This window comes from Hydra vulgaris, chromosome 06, assembly GCF_038396675.1.
Source record: "Hydra vulgaris chromosome 06, alternate assembly HydraT2T_AEP".
Taxonomy (NCBI): Eukaryota; Metazoa; Cnidaria; class Hydrozoa; order Anthoathecata; family Hydridae; genus Hydra; species Hydra vulgaris.
In genome coordinates, this window is record NC_088925.1 from 23437501 (window position 1) to 23462500 (window position 25000).

The window sequence follows — 25000 nt, forward strand, 5'->3', positions numbered from 1 at the left end:
GACATTACAGACTTGAAAAAAGTAGAGTTATAAAGCCGGAGTCCTTTTGGGACTCTGCATCCCTGATATATATATATATATATATATATATATATATATATATATATATATATATATATATATATATATATATAAATTTTGTATTATTAAGTAAATATTTAATTTTTTTTTCTAAGTTAGTCTATTCAGTCCGACTGTTAAAAATACTTTTTTTTTAAATATATATTTTATTAATGTATTTTTTTAAATATATATTTTAAAAAGTCTATTATTCTCAATTAACAGTTTTAAAAAATAGAAAAGTGAAACCAAACTTTAAAAAAGTTATAAGTTTTATTGATTTGAATTGTTTTCAGAATTAAGTTTTATTTTCAAGAATTTTAAACTTAAAATTTTTTTCAGGTTTAGTAAATTATTATGAATTTTTATTTATAGCATCGTCCTCGGATGAAGAAGATCAAATAAAAAAATCTGACAAAACTGAGACAAGTAGCGATTATTCAGGAAGTGAAGAGGATGATGAAAGAATAAAAAAATATAGAGTTGGTCTCCTATTTGTTTATGTTTTTTTGTTTTTGGACTTAAAATAACTTTGAATTAGATTTGTGAAAGTTGAAGAAATGTTTTTTTTTAGCTTTTGATGAAAGAAATTGAGTCTAAAGAAGAAGTAGAGGAAGATGATGGTAATATAGAAGTGTCTTGGAATCAAGAAGTAGAAGAAGAAAACCATGCCAGCATATCAAAGGAAACCAATAAAATTAAAAAAATTACGAACAATAATAATGAACCTAATAATATAAGTGATGACAAATTATCTAATGATAATAAAAATCTTGGCTTTAATGATCCTTTTTTTAAAAATAAAAAGAAGACAAAGTTAAAAAAAAAATCTAAAGTTAATGAAAGTATCACAGAGGAGGATCTCAAAAACAAGGTGAGAATTTGATTTTTTTAACTACTAAACTTCATTTAATTTACTTTAATGTAAGTGAATTTTAAAATGAAAATAAAGTTTTATATAAAATTTTAAAATTCTGAATTTAACTTTTGGAATACTGTTTTAATATTTAATTTTAAAAAATTAAGATGTAAAATGTTAATTTTAGGCTGAACTTGAACTCCTTCTTATGGATGAAGAACCTGAGGAGAAGAAGCACTTCTCTTTGAAGACTATACTTGACCAGGAAAAATCTAGTAAGAAAAAAAAAAAGAAACGCAACGCCGAAAAACAGCTGGATGATACATTTGAAGTAGATGTGAAAGATCCTCGTTTTAATGCATTGTATACGTCACATTTGTATTCTATTGATCCTTCAGAACCCCAGTTCAAGTAAGTGGCGTTTGCAGGTTTTATATTTATAATAATGAATAATATTATAAATGCATCACATTTATAAATGCATGCAAGAAAAATCATCAATTCACAAAATCAAATAAACATTAAGTAAATTAATTAAACAGTGTAAAATAACAAAATCTGATGAAATGCAATTTTTTATTTGATTTGATTGTTTGCCAAAATACTTTTTAAACATAAAAAAAATTAGGTAATTGATAATATTTGATTTTTAATATTAATTTAAACATAATCTTTTAAATAATTATATAAAATAAAATTTGTCATGTCTATACAATGAATTATTTCAAACATAGCAAAGATTATTGATAGTAATTATCAATTTCAAAACAAGTATAATTTTAATTTGAGACATAGTGCATATTTTTTTTATGTTTAAAAAGTATTTTGGCAAACAATCAAATCAAATAAATAATTGTATAGATGCGATTGAGACATGATGCATGTATAGCTGCGATTGAGACATTATGTATGTATGGTTGCAATTGTGACATGGTTAATATATGGTTGCAATTGAGACTGAGAAAATACTACTTGGGTATATATATATTGAAAAATCAAAAAGATTAGTTATGAAAATTTATCCCTTCTATAAATGGTGTTAGTTATTATATTTTAAAAATGTGTACTTATTGAATCTATTAATGGTTGATTCAAAAAAAAAAATTTCAAATATGTTATGCTGTGATTTTAATTTTACAGCAAAAAATTTGACTGAAGGATATAAAAATGAAACCAATAAACAAGCAAGTTTGTTCATTGAATCTTCAGGCGACTGTTTTCTGTACTAAAACTTTCTAAAATCAATTTTCAAATAAAAATAGAAATAAAAATACAGAGTATTTTAAATAACTGAAAACAATAACATCTTGGCAACATAGAAAATGATCACTTGATGACCATTTTCTATGTTGCCAAGTTAATTATTGGTTTTAAAGAGACACAATAAGATAAAACCATTTGTTTGTAATTACCTTTTTAATAAATTGCAGCTAAAGGCAAGAGGAGCTTGTAGGTTTTGGGTGGTAGTCTTCCTAGTGGTAGTATTATTATAAAAGTACTCAGGTTTAATCTCCAAAACAGTTTATGCCAGTAACAGCATCTGGTTATAAAAAGTTTTTAACTTTTCCATAATTAGATGAGAAATTAAAATAGTGGAAAAGATCTCATAAGTGGAAAACAATTTTAAATAGTATCAGAATAAAGTTTGTTCCAGTTATTTTGAATAGTTTTATAGTCAAATTATTATCTTAATGATTTGATTTGAAATTTAGTTTGAAAAATTGTATCTTACTAGAAGGCATTAAAACACCTGCATATTAATTTTAAGTTTGTATTATAATATAAACAACAATTGTAGTGTAGACAACCAAAGTCTGATATATTGAAATATCTAATGAAATTAGCGAACTGGAACATGGAACAGGTTTATTGATAATTTATAAATAAAACAGAGTTTATGAAAACATTTTTTACTTTTACAATTCATGATTTAAATTGATCTGACCCATTCAAGAAATGGTTAAGTTGTATAATTAAACAAACTTAATAGATCATTTTTTTCTTATTTGTTTATTAAATTATTATTATAATAAAAAAATAAATTTTCTTATTAATAAATATTGTCACTGTAAAAATTATTTATAAAAAATCTAATATAACTTTTTCATTCCGAAGTACGCCTTTTGACCTTCTTGCTAGATCTGAAGTACGACTTATTGTGTTTTTAAATATATGTATATATTTAACTCAATAATTAAAGCTCTCACTGCATTTCTGGCTAATTTCGAATCAATGGTTTACAGCAGTCCAGAAAAACAATAACTTCACATGGTTTTATTTTAAACTTTACTTACATTTTTACTATGAAAACTAGAAAAACTATGACTTCCTGATGTCACTGATTGACACAAGTTTAAAACATTATAAGCTCAAAAAGAATAAGAATAATGATTCTGATGATAACTGATTTCTAACCTTTGAAAGTAAATTTAAACTTATGATTTGAAATCTAAAATGTTATATAAAATTCTTGTCAATCTTGTTTTATAGACATTACTTATGTATAATTATATCTAAAAATTGCAAATCAACTGTATATTTATAGATTTTTTATGATTTAAAATAATATATATTTAAGCCATATTTAATAAAAGTATTACACTAGTACTCTATAGAAAAAATGAGGTCGACAATTAATCAACCTTCATCTACTAAATCTCATTTTTTCTTATACCTAGGGTTGACACAAAGGGGTTCCTATGGTAACCCAGGCAGTTAGGTCAGCATTCTGAATGCCAACCCTAATTTCGAGGGCTGAATTGTATTTTCATGTTTTTCTATATATTTTTCAGTGTCAATATATTTTCATAACGACAAGATATTCAGTTAGTTTAAAAAAATATTTACTCAGTATTGACAAAACTTCAAGTACAATTTTTCAAAGTTAGAAAAAAATAAAAGTGCTTATAGTGTATGCTTTAATAATTCTATTTAAAAAAATATTAAGAATAAAAAAGTTGATTTTATTAACTACCAGAGCTAGGCATTGCTACCAAATATTTAAAAGTGCTACTTTGGGAACCAAAAACCGCTACAGCTCTTCCACTACTTTTTCAAACTTCAAAATTAGTTGCAAAAGACCACTACAAAAAATTTTTTATTTTAATAATTGAAAAAAAAAATTAATATCCCCTCTCTCCCACATTGAGTTTGTCACATCTAAATGGGATGATAAAAAGTGGCAATATTTTACTGTTATACATTTAGTTTAATATCTTACATAGGACTTAAGGGGAGTAATTTATTTTTCTCAACTGTTACTTAAACTAATGAAAGTTTGTTATGTCAAATATATACTCAATTTTAAAGTAAAACAAAAAATAATGAAAACTTTTCATCTGTTCATCCTTAAGAAGTTTTTTTATTTAAAAGCTTTATGTTTCTCTTTATAAAAATAAGCTGTTCAAAATTGTGGGATCTGAGTGATGACCTTTTGGGTTTAAGGATATCAGACCCATAACTGAAGAGCCTCTCAACATGCTGATGACAATAGCGGTATGTTGTACTTGAGAAACACGTTCATCCAAGCCTCTTTGAACTCAGTCAAATTCAAACAATAACTTGTTTTTAGCAGGTACCTTGTTTTTGGATCACTTTACCGTCTCTTCATATACTTTACCCTCTAAGTTATTTTGTACCTCATTTAGTTGCCGCATATACTGAAAAACTTATTGTTTAGTCAATTCAAGTTACAATTTAGACTTTTAAGAAGTACATATTTTCATAAAAGACTATAATACTTTATTATGTTTAATTTCAGGTGCAATCACTTCCACCTGAAGAAGCGTAGTAAAAGACATGACTTTTGAAGCAAATTTTTTGGTTGCTTTGGCCAAATTTAAATGTACTTAGTGTTGCTAGTTATTTATTTGAAAATTGAAAAAACTTGTAATTTAAAATTAAAAACATTGTAACTTACATTGATGCTGCCAGCATCCATCTGATGAGTCTTGTTGGAGTCTGGCACAAAACTCATTTTTTTGCTATTGATTATTTGCAAAAGGTCACTAGTTATGCATCTTTTTACTTCACCTATTTTATCATTTACTGTGCTGTATTCATGACAGTGGTAGCTGACATCTGGGAGCTTGCAATAAGGATGCACATAAGTTGCTATCAATTAGTCTTTGTCTTAAAAAAGATGACCAAATCTAAAAGGAAGTAAAACTTTTATTCAGATGAATACATCTTATCTTTTTTTATATCACACATTATGACATTATTTGGTTAGCATACGTTGTTTCAAAGCCAAGTAGGAGGAATACTTCTAGTTGGTTGGCATGCTTTAAGGTGTTGTCTTTAGACAGGCCTACAAATGAGTCTTTAAAACATGCTATTTATAGAAATAATGCTGTTATTGATTTGACATTTTTAGTTGTTTCATTGGTAGAAGTTTCTTTTTCAAAAGCATTGATATCATTTACCATACCATCACTAAAATATTATTTCAAGGAAAGCTAAAGGTACCATTTTATTTGTATTTGAGTACTTTCATTCACCAATGTTATCTAGGGGAGTAGGCATCTTATGTAAGCATCATTATCTGCTTGTAACCTGTCAAGACAGACAGCTAGGGGAGCTGTCACTTTTACAAACTCACTCCAGACCTCTTTGTCTTCCTTTGTAATCAATGGCAGGGCGTAGAGTTGCTGCCACTGGAAAATCTGTTTAAGCTTCCTTAGCTTAACTTCGTCAGACATCTTAATAAATGTATTTGAATATTGATTTTAAACAGTTTGCAAAATGAAAATACCATTTAAATGTAAACATTATAAAATTTTGATTGTTATATTCATAGTACAGATTGAGGGCCTCTTTGTGATTAAAATTGGGTTGTATACAAGGCTCTATAATAATCTGCCTCTTTTTGGCTCCTTGTTTTTTCTGTCTTTGCTACAGTTTGTCCTGCCTCTCTTGCTACCTGCCAAAGCAGCCAAAAATTACCTCAAAAATCACATGTCTTTTATTATAATGCTTCTTCAGGTTGAAGTGATTATTTTTTTGCACCTAAAATTAAACATTAGATGGACTTAAAATTTAATTTTTTTTGTAGTTTAATTTATTTTTTATATATCCACATAGCATTAATACATTTTGTATTTTTCCTTGATATCTTCAGTTTGGTAAGGAGTTTCATATTTTCACTATCTTAAATATGTACACAGGCAATTAAATACTCCAGTCCAACTTTTCAACCCAGGGTTAGGTTCATTATTTCCACAATCTTCCGCATCACTACTGACAACAAAACTAGAGTTGTCATCCCTGAAAAAGCTCAACTATGAAGAAAAACTGATTGGACTGCAAATTTCCTGGTCCATTTTAAAAGGCTGACTGAAGTATTAATAACAAAGTTATAATAATTAGCAATTAGTAGAAGATGTGTGAGAGCGGAGCATTAAGCCTCATTTTTTATAACTTGGAAGGCTATATTATGAAAGATAAGATACCAAACAATGAACAGTGGCTGTAAGGCAACTTCCTATACTCTAATAGATGCAATCTGATTGGTTAAAACTTGAAAGAACAAGATGGCTGTTTAGATTAAATTTGTTTTAGTATGTTTTCAGTGTACTTGGGGCCTATTGCCCTATGGGGCTATATAAATATATATATATATATATATATATATATATATATATATATATATATATATATATATATATATATATATATATATATATATATATATATATATATATGTAAATTATGTTAGTGTATTTTACAAATAGAGTGCTCAATGTTCTTAAAGAACAGAGCAATAATTAATTAGTAAAAAACACTTATCTAACTTTTATCTTCGACTTGAAGTTTCACCATTGCTGGATCATCAGGAAGAGTTCTCAGGAACTCTTCCTGATGATCCAGTAATGGTGAAACTTCAAGTCGAAGATAAAAGTTAGATAAGTGTTTTTTACTAATAATATATATATATATATATATATATATATATATATATATATATATATATATATATATATATATATATATATATATATATATATATATATATATATATATATGGCTTACCATATTTTTGAAGTTTTAAAGCAAGACAGGAAGTGGGGATAGGGAGAGAGGGACAAAATGCAAAAATAAACAAGCAGAGAGAAGGAAAAAGGGAAAAAAATAAAGATTTTTTTTCCTTCACAAATGCATGGCACCCTGAAACTATGTTTCAAGAAAGTCTTTTTAAAATAGGAAGAGCTTAAAGTTAAAAATTGCAGCAACCAAGACTCTCACTTTGTCTTTAGCACACTTTAAATAATTTTTAATATCTGCTTGTCCACCAAGTGCTACAGAAAATTCTAGCAAATATTGCTGACACATCACTTTATTATCCTCACCACTAAGTTATTTTTACAAGTAGGTAATGTTTTTGTAGTTAACTTGTAAATTTTTCAGCTATACATATACACTACTAAGACTTCTAACTTTTTTTGTGCAGCCGTGGTACAGTGGTAGAGTTCTGCCTCAGAACCAAGAGGTTCATGGTTCATTGCTGGCTCTAGCCCAATAAGTGACATTGGTAAGGAAGGAGGCGTGAACTTCCACAAAGTTTTTTTGTTTTTGTTTTTTTTTTAATTTTCTTTTGCAACTTTGCTATCAAATGGAGAGTATGCATGTAGTAGAGTAGCGGACCAAGTCTCACTACTGACTTGCTCTGTTACCTACATATATGTCTGTTTTTTTTTTCTCAAAAAATGTCTACTTATAGAAAAGAAGTGCTATTAGAAATTATTCATTTAAAAAGTGTTTTTTAGGCCGACACTGTATAAATTTTATGATAGGTATGATGTCAATCTATATGAGTTTTGTAAATATACTGGTTTGGCTTTCAGAAAAACTTTACTTCAAAGTTCAGGCATAAGGATATGATAACAAAATCTTATTTTTAACATACCTACAACTTTAGCTAAAAAATACTGTGGGGTGAGTGGTTAAACCTACAAAACTGAGTGGAGTCTAAAGGTTAAACATTTTGAAATGATTCTAATGTGGAGCTTGCTTGCCCTTTGTATTCAATATGATATAATATTTATGTGATTGTTACATAATGTTATTTAAATTAATATTTTTTCAATATTTATTATTATTATTCAATATATTTTATTTACACTTTGTTTTTTAGTAAATTTTGAAAAATATACTTTATGTATCACTTTATAATTTGTTACTTTTTGTATCATTTTTTTTTAATTATTTATTATTTATTACTTTATGTGTCATTTTTATTTATCATTTATTACTTTATGTATCATTTTTATTACTTATTACTTTATGTATCATTTTTATTTATATCTTTATATATCATTTTTATTTATTATTTGTTACTTTATGTATCATTTTTATTATATGTAGGGAATTAAGTATGATTTGGCGTTTTTGAAAAAGCTACTGTTTTGAATATTTTCTATTTAGAAAAACAAAGGGTACAACTAAAATTATCGCTGAGTCACAAAAACGTAGAGGTGAAAATATAAATGTCAGTCATGGTAAGTAAAAATATGTATTTTTATGAATTCCTTGTTTGTGTAGATATTCTTATTTTAATCAATCGGTCATTTTATATGAAATCACTTTGCTTTTTAAATGTACCCATGGGAAGAACAATGGGTACCATTTCAGGTTTGCTTCAAGTTTTGATCATCAACAGGTTTGATGTTAAAAACTTTATTTCAAACAATCATTTTTAAAAGTGGAGTGCTATTCTTTAGCTACAGTTCCATACCTACTGACAAGCAGTACTAAATAATTGTTACTCTTGTGTACTTTGGGCAACCACTTGGTTAAACACCCTAAGCAACCACTTCAAAATTCAAACTTATGTATTAAAAAATAACTAAACATTTGCAGCAGCTTTTCAATCACTTTATTTTTTTAAATAAATTAAAATTTTTTTTTAGAAATATGATAAGTTACATTTCCTTAGTGAGCATAGAAAATAGCTTAAACAGTTTAAATAAATTATGAAACATTGCACTGTGGAAGTTCTATATATAGACAATCACCAAAAAAGCTTATTGATATACTTTATGATATGGTTATTTGATACACTTTTACTTTGGTGTAATTTGACACACTTTTACTTTGGTGAATTTTCCTCCTAAATATTTTCTAATAAAAAATTAATGAACAAATTTAATAGATTATTTTGGAGAAAATCAAACAAAAAAGACGGTTATAAAGCTTTACAAGATCTTATATTTTAGAGTTTTTAATTTAAAAAACCTATTTTTAATTCAAAAAACCTAGTAGATGGTATAGGAAAAAATGTCATAATTCTTGTGGAAGTAGGTTGTAAACTGTTTATGTTATTAAGGAAACTTTTTTATCCCAAACAATGTAACAATTGCTTAGATAGGAGGAGAACAAGGAATGATAAATTGATATTAGAGTATGTTGGGAAACATAGTGTCTTATTAATGACAACATACTATTGACTTGTGAGAATCTTTTACTCAATTAAATTAGTTAGTAGTACCATGGTAGGTTTTTGTCAAGAAATACCTCCAGATATTTTATATATTTAGATGGAAAAGTCTTTTCTTTGTCTAGAAGAGAGTTAAAGTTAGTGATTGCGATTTATTAGTTGGAAACCTTGACTATTCCATCTAGGGAAAGGGAATATTTAAGTTTTTTCTAAAACCAGTTTTTCGAATAAACCGCAGTTTTCAATGTTTTAAATACAGGTTTTCCGCTTTTCTAGTGTATTTTTTTATTATATATATTTCAGGGGAACAACAGCAGCAAAAACATAAATATATATAGCAACAATATCATATACGTACATTAATTACAATTGAGTAGCAAACAAATAAATCTTTTTAATGGTTAATTTTACATTTCTTAAGGCAATAAGCACGTAAAAAACATAAAGCATTAAGTGTTTCATTATTTAACTTTGACCTTAGTTTAGTGACAAATAGACCACTTGCAGAAAATGACCTTTCGGCCCCCACACTTGTTACTTTGATTGACTTCAAAGCCGTGTGCAACAAATCTAAGTTACTTGTTTGTTTTTTTGTTAGCTCAAATGCTGCCATTTTTTTTAGCATTAGTTTGGAAGTTGATTCTATTTTTTGTTTCTTTGGTGAAACCCCTTTGACTGTCTCGCTGATGGAGAACTCAAGCTCTTCTGACAAGGAAGTAAATTGTTGTACTTGTTCCTGACCAGTTTCATTATCTGACAAATTTTACTCATTTAAAGACTCACTTCTCTTTTGCTCAAACAAATGATTAAAGAAACTTGATGCGGTAGTAGCAACTGCATTTTTCTTCAGCATGGAGTTTTCAAAAATGTCATGAGTTGCTCCATTAATGACATCAAAGTTATTCAGATATTTAACTAAGTTTACCAATATAGCATTCCTCCTCTCATTGACTCTTCAAGTAAATCGTGTCATTTTTAACTGGAGACTTTCGAAACAATCTGACACATTTTCTGACCTTGTTGATGAGTTCTGCGACATCCTCCCTGATCATTGGAAGAGCTGAAACTTCTAATCCTCCTTCCTCACTGCTGTCATCATCTTCTTGGTCCTCTTCTAGAATAGTGACTTGCTCAGGTGTGCCATTATCTTCTTTCCTAGATTGCCTATATAGAACATCACTGACAGCCAAGTGGATTCCATGTGTGAGGCAGAGCTGATGGTCTGGTAAAATTGAGCTACCAAATTTTTTCATTACAGCAGCTCCATCTGTGGTTACAATATCCCAGGCAAAAGGTAGCTTAAATTCTTTCAGTTTCTTGTCAACAATTACACAACTTTTCTCCGCTGGCATAGACTCATGTACCCTGATCATTCCAAGGTTCCAATAATCACCTTCCGTATGAACATTTATGTTCATATATCTTCTGTTTCTGGCTGAAGTATACTCATCAAGGGTTAAGCTAAATTTGTAACCAACAAGCTTCTTTTCTGCAAATTCCTGCTGATATGTTTTCTTGATATCATCGTAATGTTTCATCAGCAGAGCCTTAATTGATTTAGCATCTTTGGGCAATTTATATCCTTGTATCTCCAGAGCTGTTCTCAAACGTTGACTAGTTGAGAAAACAGGAAAGGGCAGCCCATCACATGAAATAAGCTCAACCAAAACAGCATCAACAGGATCCTTTGTCTTAAAAAATAAATCAATGGGTTTGATGACTTAGAGTTTCCTCTCAGGAGTAACAACAGCAGCAAACGTGATGTTGTGCTTTGTCCTCAGGTGGTTTCTCATGGAGCTTGTGGTTCCTCCTTTGCACCTAATTTCTTGGTCGCAGAGCTTGCACTTGGCCAATTCAAGTTCTTTTGAGTGCAAAAAATGCTTCCAAACTGGTGTGTTATCCTTGTGGACTTCAAAAAATGGCATTTTCGTTTTTGTGAAAATTTGTTTCACTTTTTTACATCACAAATTATTATTTATGTTTGAAGAGTTAAAATTTTCTATATTTACATATTTAAAATTGATTGGGTTGTCAACTATGTTCATATCATCCTCATTGATATTTAACTAAAAAGTAAAGAAATTAATGAGTTGATTAAAAGTATAAAATTCTTGAGAGCTAGGAAATATACTTATAGTATATCACTATAAATATATATTAGTATCAAATATTGTAGCAACCAAAAGTTTAAAAATTATATTGAAATAGTTGTACCAAAGTTTGAATTTTGGGATAGCAAGTTCTAAACACATTTTTAACAGCAAGTTTTAAACACATTTGTGATTAAGAATTTTATTTTGTCGTTTTAATAATAAAAATAAGAATCATAAAATATAAAAAAAAAATTTTAACTTTAAATTCTTGTGAAAAAGCTAAAAATTAAAACAAGCACAAGAAACCTAATAGTCTCAGCATTGTATTTAGATTCAAAAAAATTATTTTTGGAAAATAAACGAAAATGCATAAACTCTGATGATTTAGACAAAATTTTAGATGCAATTAAAGCAAAGATGAAAATAAGTGAAATTACTAATATAAACTTCTAAATGTCGGTCAATCTAAAAAACTTGCAAAACATTTTTTTTAGATTTAAAACATTTTATTAGGAAAGCCTGAAAAGCATACTCATTAAACTAGTGGTTACAAACCTTTTCTATCTTATTCCCCAAAGTTGAATCTGTTAACACAGATTTTGTGTAACATAGTTTTCTAGCATACATTACATTTTTAATTTAAGATTTACTTTCTTCTTTAAACAGAAAAAACATCAAAATTTAAATTCATTACCCAAAAAAATATTTAGAGTTTACTTTTACTTCGTGGTCCGCCTAAAAAGTTCTCATGGACCCCCAGAAGTCCATGGACCACTGGTTGGGAACCACTGCATTAAACGGATTCGTTGCTAAACGGAAACAGTTTCATTTTTGAAAAAGTTTTCGTAAATGGCGGAGGCATTTTTCTAAAGGTGATAAAGTACAGAATAAAGAATAGTTAAAGAAAAAGTTAAAACAAAATTAAATTAAGTTTAAAAAATTGACAATATATTATAGATGTAATAAAAATTCAGCAATCTGGAAATTTAATTTAAAACCAAAAAAAAAAACGTTAACAAAACAGTAACAAAATTAAAAAAAGAACGACATAAAAAGATATTAAAATATATAATAACAAGATAATAAAGTATTAAAAAATATAATAGCATAATAACTTTTACATAATAATGTAAGTGTACATGATATTTATATGTATCAACATATTTGCTTATATTTACACCACGCGCATCCCTTACCACCCTCGTGAAATCTCTAAGAATGTTGGAGCTGTAATAAAAACTGGGATAGGGATTGGGATTTTTGGCTTTTGTAGTGTAGTCCTGTTATATTGCAATATTGACTAGCATGACGTAGAGTGCAGGCGGTGAGATCTGTTGCAAGGACACGCCCCTGACGAGTGGCGTTAGTGCAGGTCTCGGGCTCTCCGAAACGTCATTGGTGATCGCAGTGCATTCCTGAGGAGGGGGATCACCATTATGCACTACTTAATTCTGATTGGTTACCATGGCACCAACATTTTTTTACCTCTTACACCCACGTATTATAGCGCTTTGTGAGCTTTGTATTATGAATTTGTTACATTAATGACATTTATATACTTTTATCTCACACAGGTGATTATCAGTTTTCAGTTGGTTATCTAGAGTTTAGACCATATATAGTAGCACATTTACTAGCCTATTTTTTCTTTTTATATTGCTCGTACTTATATTTTGTATCATTTTACTTTATATTTTGTTATCTACTTATTTTATTGTTTTTGTATGGTGTGATAATTTTAGCCATGGTTGCCTTTAATGAACCAGCGGATCGATATTGACTTGTTTACTCATAGACCATTGTTTTATCATTTGTTTAGTATGACTAGAGCGTGAGTTATTGTTCACCTAATCCCTGAGTCCTAAAATTTTCTTCCTCCTACAAAATAGTCTTTACATTCATTTATGATTCTCACCAAATGACATCATCTACAATCTACTTCTATTTTCACATCTCCCAGATCTACGTGACTGGACGGCTCCGTTGGTCACTTTTTGCGACCATTGTGTCGCATAAACAAAAAAAGATATTAAAATATATAATAACAAGATAATAAAGTATTAAAAAATATAATAGCATAATAACTTTTAAGGAAAAAAATTGTCGAAAGAAAAAGTAAACTAATAAAATTGAAAAAAATAAAATAAGAATTGTAATATATGTAATTATTAAAAATAAATTTTCGCTTTATTTGTAGTCATTTAATATTATTTTAAGTTTTTTTTACATTTGCCTCTTTACCGGTAACTATATTTAATGAGATTTATTATTATCTTTCCGTTTACGAATTTGTTATTGACATATCGCAATACTTGCTTATTTAGTTATTATATTAGTATATTTAAGTTACCCTATTTTATTTGGTATATAATATAAATAAATATATTTAAATGTGCATGTTACACGTTTTTATCTGTGAGTGTTGTTAAAAAATTATTGTTATTTTTTAATGATATATTGACAGACAGTATTTTTATTGTTTTTAATATCATTATTGATATTACTATTATTATATTTATTAAATCATTGTTACTTTTTTTTGCAGTAGTTCTTTTTATTTCATAATAGGTTGTTATCTGTTTCTAATTTTCCCGTGTGTGCATAATATTCAATTGCTGTTTTGAGATTAATATTGGCTTATTATTATATAATTATCTTATTATTGTTATAATAATTAAATATGATAATTGTTAGTTCATCATCATTATTATTAGTAGTAGTATTACTTTACGGTGTTTACTTAAGATTAGTTTTTAAATATTTTTAAATGATCTTGATTCTAAATTCTTTCATCGAAATAAATTGATTAAACCTAAGAGTAAAAATAGACATCTTTTTAAAGTTTAAACGGAAAGTAATTGATATTTTTAAATTTGAAGAGTTTACAAGACAATGTCCAGGAAAAAGACTTTATTTTCGTGGCATAAATAATATAAAAGTACACGAATAAAAACACCAAATATTTTTTTGTTTAAAGGTTTTTTTGTTTTTGAGTTTAAAATTTAATACCTTGAACATCAAGTTGAATTTAGCAAGTTCTGTGAACTACAGATAAAGTGGTGCATCACAGTTGACAGTAGTGAAAGCCACTTGGTTTGCCAATGTTCGTACCATCAAAATAAAAGCCCTACCTAAAGGTTGTTGTATATATTACAATGATTGAATGAAAGTGTGTTTAATGTTAATAGTTGATGCTGCATGTTACATCTATATTCCAACTATATTGCTCTAGTAAAGTAAATTTGAAAATCTATTTGGAAAATGTGTTTAAAAGAATGGCTTTGATTTTGATGGCCAAGTGTTACATTTTTCACTAGAAAATGTAACATTTTATATAACGTAAATATGTGTAAACGAAACTTCAAATTCATGAAGATTTTAAAAATTTTCTTTAATTTTTGATTTTATTATTTTATGAAAGCAGATAATCTAACCTATTTAAAGTTTCTCACAGAATTCTTTATTTCCTACGCACAAACAAAATCTTTTTAAACTCATTAACTTAACTTAAGGGTGTCAAATCTGATATAATTTTTTTATTGTTCTAAATTTCTATAGAACTTTGTTAAAAGGTATTAACAGGTTGGTCGCAGCTCCTCTAAAGTCCTCTTTTTCCTTCAAACCCTGGAAAAACACATTTAAAACAATTAAAAAACGTGGATGTTAAACCTATAAAAAAAATCCTCTAAAATCCTCTATTTTCATTTAAAATTTTGTAGTTTTGCAAAAAAAATCCTCTAAATTCTAACAAAAATTTTATGTAGCCACCTTGATTTACTACATCTGTGTGGGTTTTTTTTTACTTTAGAAACAGTTGGCGCCAATTTTAATAAAGATACAAAGAAGCTGGATACTTGGTCAGTATAATTTATGTAATCCTCTGAAATGTCACAAGCATTTTCCGTTTTAAATTAAAATTAGGCATCAATTTTAATGGATTTATTACATATGTGCATATATTATTATATGGGTGAATGCATGTATATGCATTCAAATATTACTGTTATTATTATTAATGTTATTATTATTATATATATATATATATATATTTTTTTTTTTTTTGTATAGCCTTTCAGATCTTGTTAACTCTGTAAAAACGAAGACAAAACTGCATCAAAAGAAAAAAAAGCTAAAGTAATTTTCATCAACAAAATAATTGGTGTAATAAAATTTGGTTCTGAAAAATAAATAAAATAGTTAAATCGCATGTATTGAAAATATGCTGTTGGAGTTTGTTAAGGGGTCGTCCACAAATAACGTCACGCGATAAGGGGAGAAAAGTTTGTGATTTTGTGATGATTTGTTACAGGGGGAGGAGGGTATTTGATTTCAAATCTAGAAAAACTTTTCGTAAGATTAAAAAAGTGCCTAACAAACAAAACTCTCAAAAATGATAAGGAAACATTAGTGAATAACTTTTCAAAACCCTTGAGGTATTTTGGAACGCCCACAACAACCATTTGATAAATTTAGTTGGCTCCTAAAAAATAGACATTCAAAGCCAGGTATTGCTCTTTTTTTAACCCTCTATTAAGAAATTGGTCTAAGTATCATTAATCTAAATAACATTTCAATAAATCATCATACATAAGTTATGTTATAATGGTTCAACTTTGTGTTGTTGCTATTTTGAACTTGTTCTAAAAGTGTTTTACAATAAAAAATAAAAAAAGAAATGATAAAAGAAAGACAGAAATTTCAATGAAATCAACTATAAATGTAAAATAATTTCAATGAAATCAACTAATAAGTCTGAGAAATAATTTCAAAATATATTTTTTCGATAATAATGAACTTATACAATTAATATCATTTTAAATTAAAAAATCGTTTTTAGAAGTATGCTATTGTCATGAGTGTGGCAGAAATTTTTCGTTGTATCATAATCAATCAAGTCTCAATGTTTTTCAAAATTTTTGCACTGCTTGCGCTTTTAAAGATTATTTTTTACTTCTTCTGACATCAAACAAAACAGTTCTGGTATAAATAGTTGAAAAATTAACAGACATTCCATTTAAGGGAGATAAGTAAATAACGAGAAGCAATATAATATTAACATTGGCTAATGTTTACTTCTAAAATGAACATGTCACAATCTTTATCCAAATATAGCTTTTGTTGCATTATGAGATCTTTATGATACTTACAATTTAGTTACCACTAACTTGACTCTACTTTAAATGATGTAATTAATTGTGTTGTATCTATTAATGATTAATGGCAGTGTAAAGAATTTTCTTATACAAAATATGTAATCGTGGCAACATCTTATTGTAATCGTGGCAACATCTTATTACATCAACAAAAGTTTTTATAATGGTTAAATTACTGACACTTTTACTATGTCGCCTTCATGATGTTCTTGATATTAAAACTTAGTCACTTCAAAGTTGCTTCAGAACTTATGTTAGTCTAATAAACCTCGTTTTATGATTTTTTGGTACCTATTGATAAAGATATTTGCTCTGAAGAATTATCTGCCGAACTATCATTTGATGAGTTTGAAAAAGCTTTCAAATCCTTAAAAAAATAAAGCACCTGGTGTAGATGAAATAAACGGGAATATCGTTATAGATTGCTACGAACAATTAAAAAATGTTCTTTTTAAAATTTTCAGAGCATCAATTCATCAAGGTATTTTTCCTGAATGTTTAAAACTTGCCAGGGTTAGCCCTATCCATAAAGAAGGCGACAGATCCAATATCAGTAACTATCGTCCTATCTCTGTTCTTTCTATATTTTCTAAAATTTTAGAAAGAATTATCTTCAACAGAGTATACAATTATTTTAATTACAACAACTTATTTCATGACAATCAGTATGGTTTCAGAAAAGGAAGTTCAACTGAACATGCCATTATTCAATTTATATATAACATCTCTGAATCTTTTGAAAAATCTCAATATGCACTAGGTGTTTTTGTTGACCTATCAAAAGCTTTTGATACGGTCGATCACCGAATTTTAATCTAAAGAATTAAACATTATGGTTTAAACAATAAAATTTTAAAATGGTTTAAAAGCTATTTAACAAATCGAAAACAACTTGTGTATAGTAATGATGGTCAGCAAAGTGAACCCCTGAGCATAACCTGTGGTGTTCCATAAGGTTCTATTCTTGGACCACTACTATTTTTAATCTATGTAAACTACTTAAACAATGCTTTCAAATTGAAAAATATAATGTTCGCTGATGATACTAATCTTTTCTTATCCCATACTAATGAACTCTTTTCAACTTCAAACAAAGAACTCAATCTAATTGGTTCAAAGCTAATAAATTAACTTTAAATATTAACAAAACAAAATGGATTATCTTCCACTCCTGCGCAAAAAAACGTTTTTTACCAAGTAATATGCCTCAAATTTATATTGATGAAACGATAATAAAAAGAGATACCGTTATAAAATTCTTAGGTGTTTATCTTGATGAGAATATTACTTGGAGAAAACATATTGATCATATAAGCACAAAAATTTCTAAAAACATTGGCATTTTATACAAAGCCCGAAATTATCTAAACAAAAAAACCTAACCCAACTCTATTATTCGTTTATACACAATTATATAAATTATGCAATCATCGCCTGGGGAAGTACGGATAAAAGTAAATTACAACATCTTTTTCGCCGTCAGAAACATGCAATCCGCGTAGTTAATTATGCGGATCGCTTTTCCCATTCACAATATTTTTTTGATTATATAAAGGTTTTAGATGTTTATAAACTGAACGTATTTAATGTCTTATGTTTTACTTTTATATGGAAAAACGATTTATCTTTATTTGTTTTTAACGACCTTTTTTTTTAAAACCAATAAATAAATACACATTAAGAAATTTTAGTTTTTTAAGTGAACCTTTTTGTAGAACTAAGTTCAATCAATTTTGTATTTCATATCGTGCACCCCATCTTTGGAATAAAATAGTATTACCAAACTTTGATCCTTCTATTACTCTTCCTGTTTTTAAAATTCAGTTAAAAAAATTAATTCTCTCTATGGACAACATTCTAAAATTCTACTAAAAATAAATGTAAAATGTATTTGTTAAATCTTCAGCTTATTATATATTAAAATGTGTTGTATCTTTGCATAATGTAAATACTATATATATATATATATATATATATATATATATATATATATATATATATATATATATATATATATATATATATATATATATATATATATATATATATATATATATATATATATATATATATATATATATATATATATATATATATATATATATATATATATATATATATATATATATATATAGTATTTACATTATGCAAATATGTAAATACTATATATATATATACATGCATATATATATATATATATATATATATATATATATATATATATATATATATATATATATATATATATATATAGTATTTACATTATGCAAATATGTAAATACTATATATATATATATACATGCATATATATATATATATATATATATATATATATATATATATATATATATAAATATATATATATATATATATATATATATATATATATCTGTGTGTGTATGTGTGTATATATATATGTATATATTTTATTTTATATATATCCGTTATAAATATTACTTTTTAAGGTTCCGATGATAAGATCCTTATGATCTTCTTTTGGAAGCCTAGCTTTATATTGTTAGTACGCTGAATTGTATTATTTGCGTAATTGTATTACGACTTATGTTTATGTATTACGGCTTATGAATTATGTAACACGACTAACATTGTAAACTTAAATAAAATAAAAAATAAAAAAATAAAAACTTCAGAACTTATGTTAGTCTAATAAAAACACTGTTAGTTAATATGATTAGAAAGACGTAAGAAAAAGAAATATGGAGCTAACAAATGAAAAACTTTTGTGCTGTTTGTTTTAGTAATTTAAATTAGTAGAATATATGATTTTTAAATTTAATTTTTCTCAATTTTATTTTTTTTTATGGGTAAAAACATTCATATTTTAATTGAAAAATTATTATTTAAAATTGTATATCCAAATTGTGTGTTACTTAATTTATTAGTGCCTGAACCTCACATTTAAAATATATCTAATTAATTACTTGACCTATGATCAGGACCCCTCCTCCACACACACACACACACTCCTCCGTACAGACTATCTTGTGAGGAAGGGGGGGAAGCGATTTTTTAGATTTTTTTGATTCGGTGGAACATCCAGGAAGAAATGAAGGGAGTTAATTTTCAGATATAAATCATAAAACTTTTTTCGTTAGTTTTTTTAGAATATTATTCTTTACACTGTTTTAATCTATGTAACTATGAAATAACGTCATATTAAGGTTCCAACAGTCCGATTTTTTTTTGCACCACTCAAAATTTATTAAAATTTTTATCACTTTTAAACAGCTTCCCTAATTTACTTCCATTTTTAAACAACATGTTTGTTAAATATATAAATTGACATATATTTCATAAATATATAAGAAAAGTGATTTGCCCTTAGTAGCCCCCTTCCCTATGGATTCGCCTTTGGCTATGGTAAACCATTTAACTACTTTTCATCTCATAAATCTCAGTTTTTTCTACTAATAAGTATAATTTTTATACTATTTAAGTATATTTTATTCTACTAAATCTGTCATTTTATTATCGCTATAATTTTTTTCCAAAAGTTTTTGGTTGAGGCACAAGCTACACTAGTATACTAATATTGTGCAAAACTATCAATGTTGAAGTAGTCTGTTGATACTTATATTCTTTTGACTTTTTTTGCTAATTTTTTTAATTTTTTTGCATATGTATTTTCTTAAAGATGTGTATTACAAGTAAAATATAACAAAATAATAATAATACCACCTTAAAACACACAAAAAAATTTTTTTAGGGGTTGGGGTCAGGGCTACTGAGAAAAAGGGGGGAAGGGCAGCCCTAATTGGGCTTATAATTTTGTTGCGTAATTTTAGGAAAGAGAGAGAGAAGGTGAAGGGAGTATAGCAAGATAATTTGTTACTGGCGATAGGAGGAGGACCGCAGGGTCCGTATTTGTCGAAAATTTATTGAACAAAGTTTATGGACCTAAATCAAACAAAAAGCCCTAAATCAAAAAAAGTAATAATAAAAAATGAGAAAACTTTTTTTAGTTTTTTTTAATTTTATTTTTATATGAGATTTAGGAAGAATGAGAGTATAAAAATGTCATAGATTTTTTTCGGTAAAAAGAAGTGATGTGTATCGTGATTGTTAATCAAATAATTTCGGTAAAAAGAAGTGATGAAGTATCATGGGTGTTAATCAAGTTTAACTATAAAGGAAATTGATAAAAATAAAAAAGTTTCATGTATTTTCCTAGAACATAATAATAAATAATACGCAAATAATACAAAAAAAATTACAATTTTCTGTATTTTTTTCATTTAGGATTTCTACAGTTGCTAAAAACTACAGATTAATTGTAAACAAAAAATCAATTGTCCAATGAGTGGAAGTTGTTTATCAAAAAATGTGGTATATAAATGTGTTGTTTCCTCTAAGAATGTACCTGATAAACAATATATTGGCATAACAGAGGGTGAATGGAAAAAACGTTTTGCCAATCATAAGCAATCTTTCAAGAATAAAAAGTATTCAAAAGACACCATGCTGTCAAAATATATATGGGAATTAAAAGAAAAAAATATTGATGATTTTATACTGAATTGGTCTATCCTTAAAACAGCGCCTGCATATAACAATATTTCCAAAAAATGCATACTATGCCTACAAGAAAAATTTGAAATAATTACACAAGCAAATCAAGAATGCTTATTAAACAAAAGATCGGAATTAATTTCTAAATGTAGGCACGAAAATAAGTTTCTTCTAAAATATATTTCTTCTAAACTATAAAAATAAATGAGTTCAAATAATATTTACATTAACTACCCTTTTTAAAAAAACATTTAAAAAAAATAGCATAAGTAATCATTTCTAAAGAATTCTTTTTATAATAGTGTCAGCAAATTCCACAAATGTGTAAAAATTTACAGTAGTTAAGACATTTGCAACTTCCTTCTAATTTAATTTTTGGTATAAATTGAAGTTTTATTAATTTGATCATCCATTTCTGATAAATCTTTGTTGATGAAACACAGTGTTAAATGGAAAAAATTTTTGTTAAGTGATTTTTTACTACTAATATAATTGCTCTGTTCTTTGAACATTGAGCATATATATATACATATATATATATATATATATATATATATATATATATATATATATATATATATATATATATATATATATATATATATATATATATATATATATATATATATATATATATATATATATATATATATATATATATATATATATATATATATATATCTGTTGTGCACTGTATATGTATTGATACTCTAATTTGTCCATTTTATGTCGATCTTAACCCACTGTGCCTTCGGCAATCATCAGCCATATTATTCAAATATAAAATAAAAACCCTTATAAAAAATGCAAGTTTCGCGTTCCAAAGGCATCTGACGTCAAGTATACGTGATCCGATATTTGCTAATTGTTGGAGTCAAAGTTAGATAGTAAAAATTTTTTCCTATGCCTACAAGCAAAAACCAATTCACTTTTTTTATCAAAGAATGTTGTATATAAAGCCACTTTAGCATCACCTAATCCCAGTCTTACGGAAAAATCTTACACCAGCATTAGTGAAAACGCATTCAAGCTCAAGTTTGCATAAATTTGGAATGCAACCAGTATAGGTATGAAACAGAACTTCAGGTATAGGTATGAAACAGAACTCCAAGGAAATCTGGAAACATAAAGACGCAGTAACACGCCTATATTTAAGTGGAACATAATTAAAAGAAACCAATCGTATATACCACCTACAAAAAAGTGTAACCTCTGCATCTAAAAAAAATTTTAATTATGACTTTTGATAGACGATTACTACTTAACAAAAAAGTGAATTGGTTTCTGTTTGCAGGCAGAGAAAAATGTTATCTAACTTTGATTCCGGCGATTAGCAAATATCGAATCACGTATACTTAATGACAGATGCCGTTGCAACGCTAAACTTGTATTTTTTTATAAGGGTTTTTATTTTATATTTGATTAATATGGCTGATGATTGCTGAAAGCATGAAACGTTAAGTTCCATTATAAAGTTGTAGTTTTTCATTTGAATTATTTTAATAAAATTTGATCTATATTTCGGAAAAAAAAAATGAAGATATTGATCACTCTTAAACAGACGAGAGTTGTATTTCCAGCAGTATACAAAATATATTTATAAATTGAATATATATATATATATATATATATATATATATATATATATATATATATATATATATATATATATATATATATATATATATATATATATATATTTAATTACATGTATATTTGCTTTTATACATAAATAAATATAAATATGTTATATAGATACGCATGTATTTAACATGCATGCATGTTTTTAACAATGCGTGCATTATAATCAAATCCAAAATACATTTAATTTTATAAAAACACTTATTTGGGGACAAATCGTATAAATTTGGTATAATATATATTATAGCATATTTTTTATAAAAATAAACTTATTTGTTTACGCTTGTTTTGATTGGATACCATTATTATTTGTCTTAACTTAATAGAAAATTCCTCCAATAGCAGTTTTAAAAGAAGGGTAGAGCAGGGGTTAAAAAATATTTCAATATGGTTCAAAGCAAACAAACTTTCAATTAATTTTAGAAAAACAAAGTTTTGTTATTCCATCCTTTAAAAAAAACAAAAAAAATTCCTTTTTCTATTGCTAAAACTAATTCTGGAAAACACAGAAATTAGTCGCGAAAGAGTAACAAAATTTCTTGGTGTTCTCATCGATAAAAACATTACCTGAAATAAACATATTGCATATATTGGCAACAAAATATCAAAAAATATTAAAAGTCTATACAAATCAAGAGATCTACTAAATAAAAATCATCAAAACAAATATATTTTTTTATATATAGTTTTACACAAAGTTACGCAAGTATCACATGGAGTAGTACTTCTAAAGGAAAACTTGAAACACTCTATAAAAAACAGAAACATGCGTTAAAAATAATAAAATTTAAAGATAAAAACAAACATGTTAAAGCACTTTTTAAAAGTATGACTATTTAAGCAATATAAGTCCTTAAACTTTTCATGATCTCTATGAAATAAAACCTAACTTTAAATATACTTTGCGCACAACAGGCACCTTAAGTGAACCTTTATGCAAAACTACGCATTAACAAATTGAAGTACATATCGTGCTCCTCATATTTGGAATAAAGTCTTAGCAAAAGATAATATTATAACACGTGTAGAAAATATAAATTCTTTCAAAAATTAATTATAAAGAATATTTTAGAGTATACAAATCATATTCATGACTTTAGAATTACTATTTTTATTTTATTTTAATTACATTTTTGGAGATTATTTTTATTCCTAATACTATTTATTCTGCATTACGCTCATTTTTTAACTTTTAACATTTGTTTTAAACACCACTGTACATTGGGCCGTATTCACTTTTATTGGACAAAATAATTATTCGTCTTATAAAAAAAATTTGAGAACCATTTTTGCACTGCTTTTTAATTTGAGGAATGAGAAGTGTTAACTTTCGGTTGCGATGGATACCTAAATTGCTTAGCAACCACATATTATATTAACTATTTAGTATTTTTGTACTACAATATCAGTTATTGTAGTGGTGCAATGGATTTTTTATTTAGTTGATGGTTGCCAGGCATTTCAGGTGTCACTGAAATGCCTGGCAACGGTTCATTTTGAATAGTTACAACTTTTTTTAAAACATCAATGTTATAAACTTGACTAATTTTAATGTGGCAGTCTGATTAAAAATTACTTTATGCATTTGAAAAATTAAACGCATTTCCAATTACAATTTTAAGTACTTTTATGGCGTTTCAGGGCTCTATTTTATATTTCATGAAGCTACTACATTCAAAAAGGAACCTAAAGCTTAAACCTTTTTGTGTATATAATAATACAAAAATTTTGATTTGAAATTATTTTTCAAACCAAAACTCATATATTCTGATAATTTTAAAACAGCTTTAGCTTCTTTTTTCGGCCTTCTTGGCGCAAACTGCAACTTGATGCAAACAATAGTTCTTAAGATAAATATCTGCAACCAATGGCGTCAGTCTTCATTTTTTTTTGTTTTACTACTTAAAGTATCAAAATTTACTTGGGGCCTGCAAGATAGTACAGTTGGATAAGAGCAGAGTTTTCTTTATCAATGTAAGCAGTTATTAAAATTTTCTTATAATCAATTACGGTACACGGTCGTTTGCAGGAGGAAAGTTATTATACGCATGCGCAGTGGAATTACATTTGTTGAAGAATTTTTAAAATGGCTACGGTTACAGCGTTATAAAAACTAATCATTGACAACGAGTAGTTTGTTCAATTTCAGATAATTAAATAGGTTTTTAACTAGTTTTTTCATGAAATTATTTTGAAAATAACTTGTAGCTGTACGAAAAAAATTTTCAAA

The 25000-nt window shown here is 26.8% G+C and overlaps 1 protein-coding gene across 1 annotated transcript in view; it reads left to right on the forward strand.

The window, feature by feature from the left end:
• LOC100215822 (ESF1 homolog) overlaps positions 1 to 15648 on the forward strand; it is a 54295-nt gene extending 38647 nt beyond the window's left edge. The window contains exons 13-18 of the mRNA XM_065799633.1: positions 436 to 542; positions 635 to 934; positions 1107 to 1330; positions 8342 to 8415; positions 15255 to 15303; positions 15515 to 15648. Coding sequence (XP_065655705.1) covers positions 436 to 542; positions 635 to 934; positions 1107 to 1330; positions 8342 to 8415; positions 15255 to 15303; positions 15515 to 15584 — 824 coding nt within the window. The 3' untranslated portion in view covers positions 15585 to 15648. The remainder of the gene's footprint in view (positions 1 to 435; positions 543 to 634; positions 935 to 1106; positions 1331 to 8341; positions 8416 to 15254; positions 15304 to 15514) is intronic.
• Positions 15649 to 25000: the final 9352 nt, after the last annotated feature.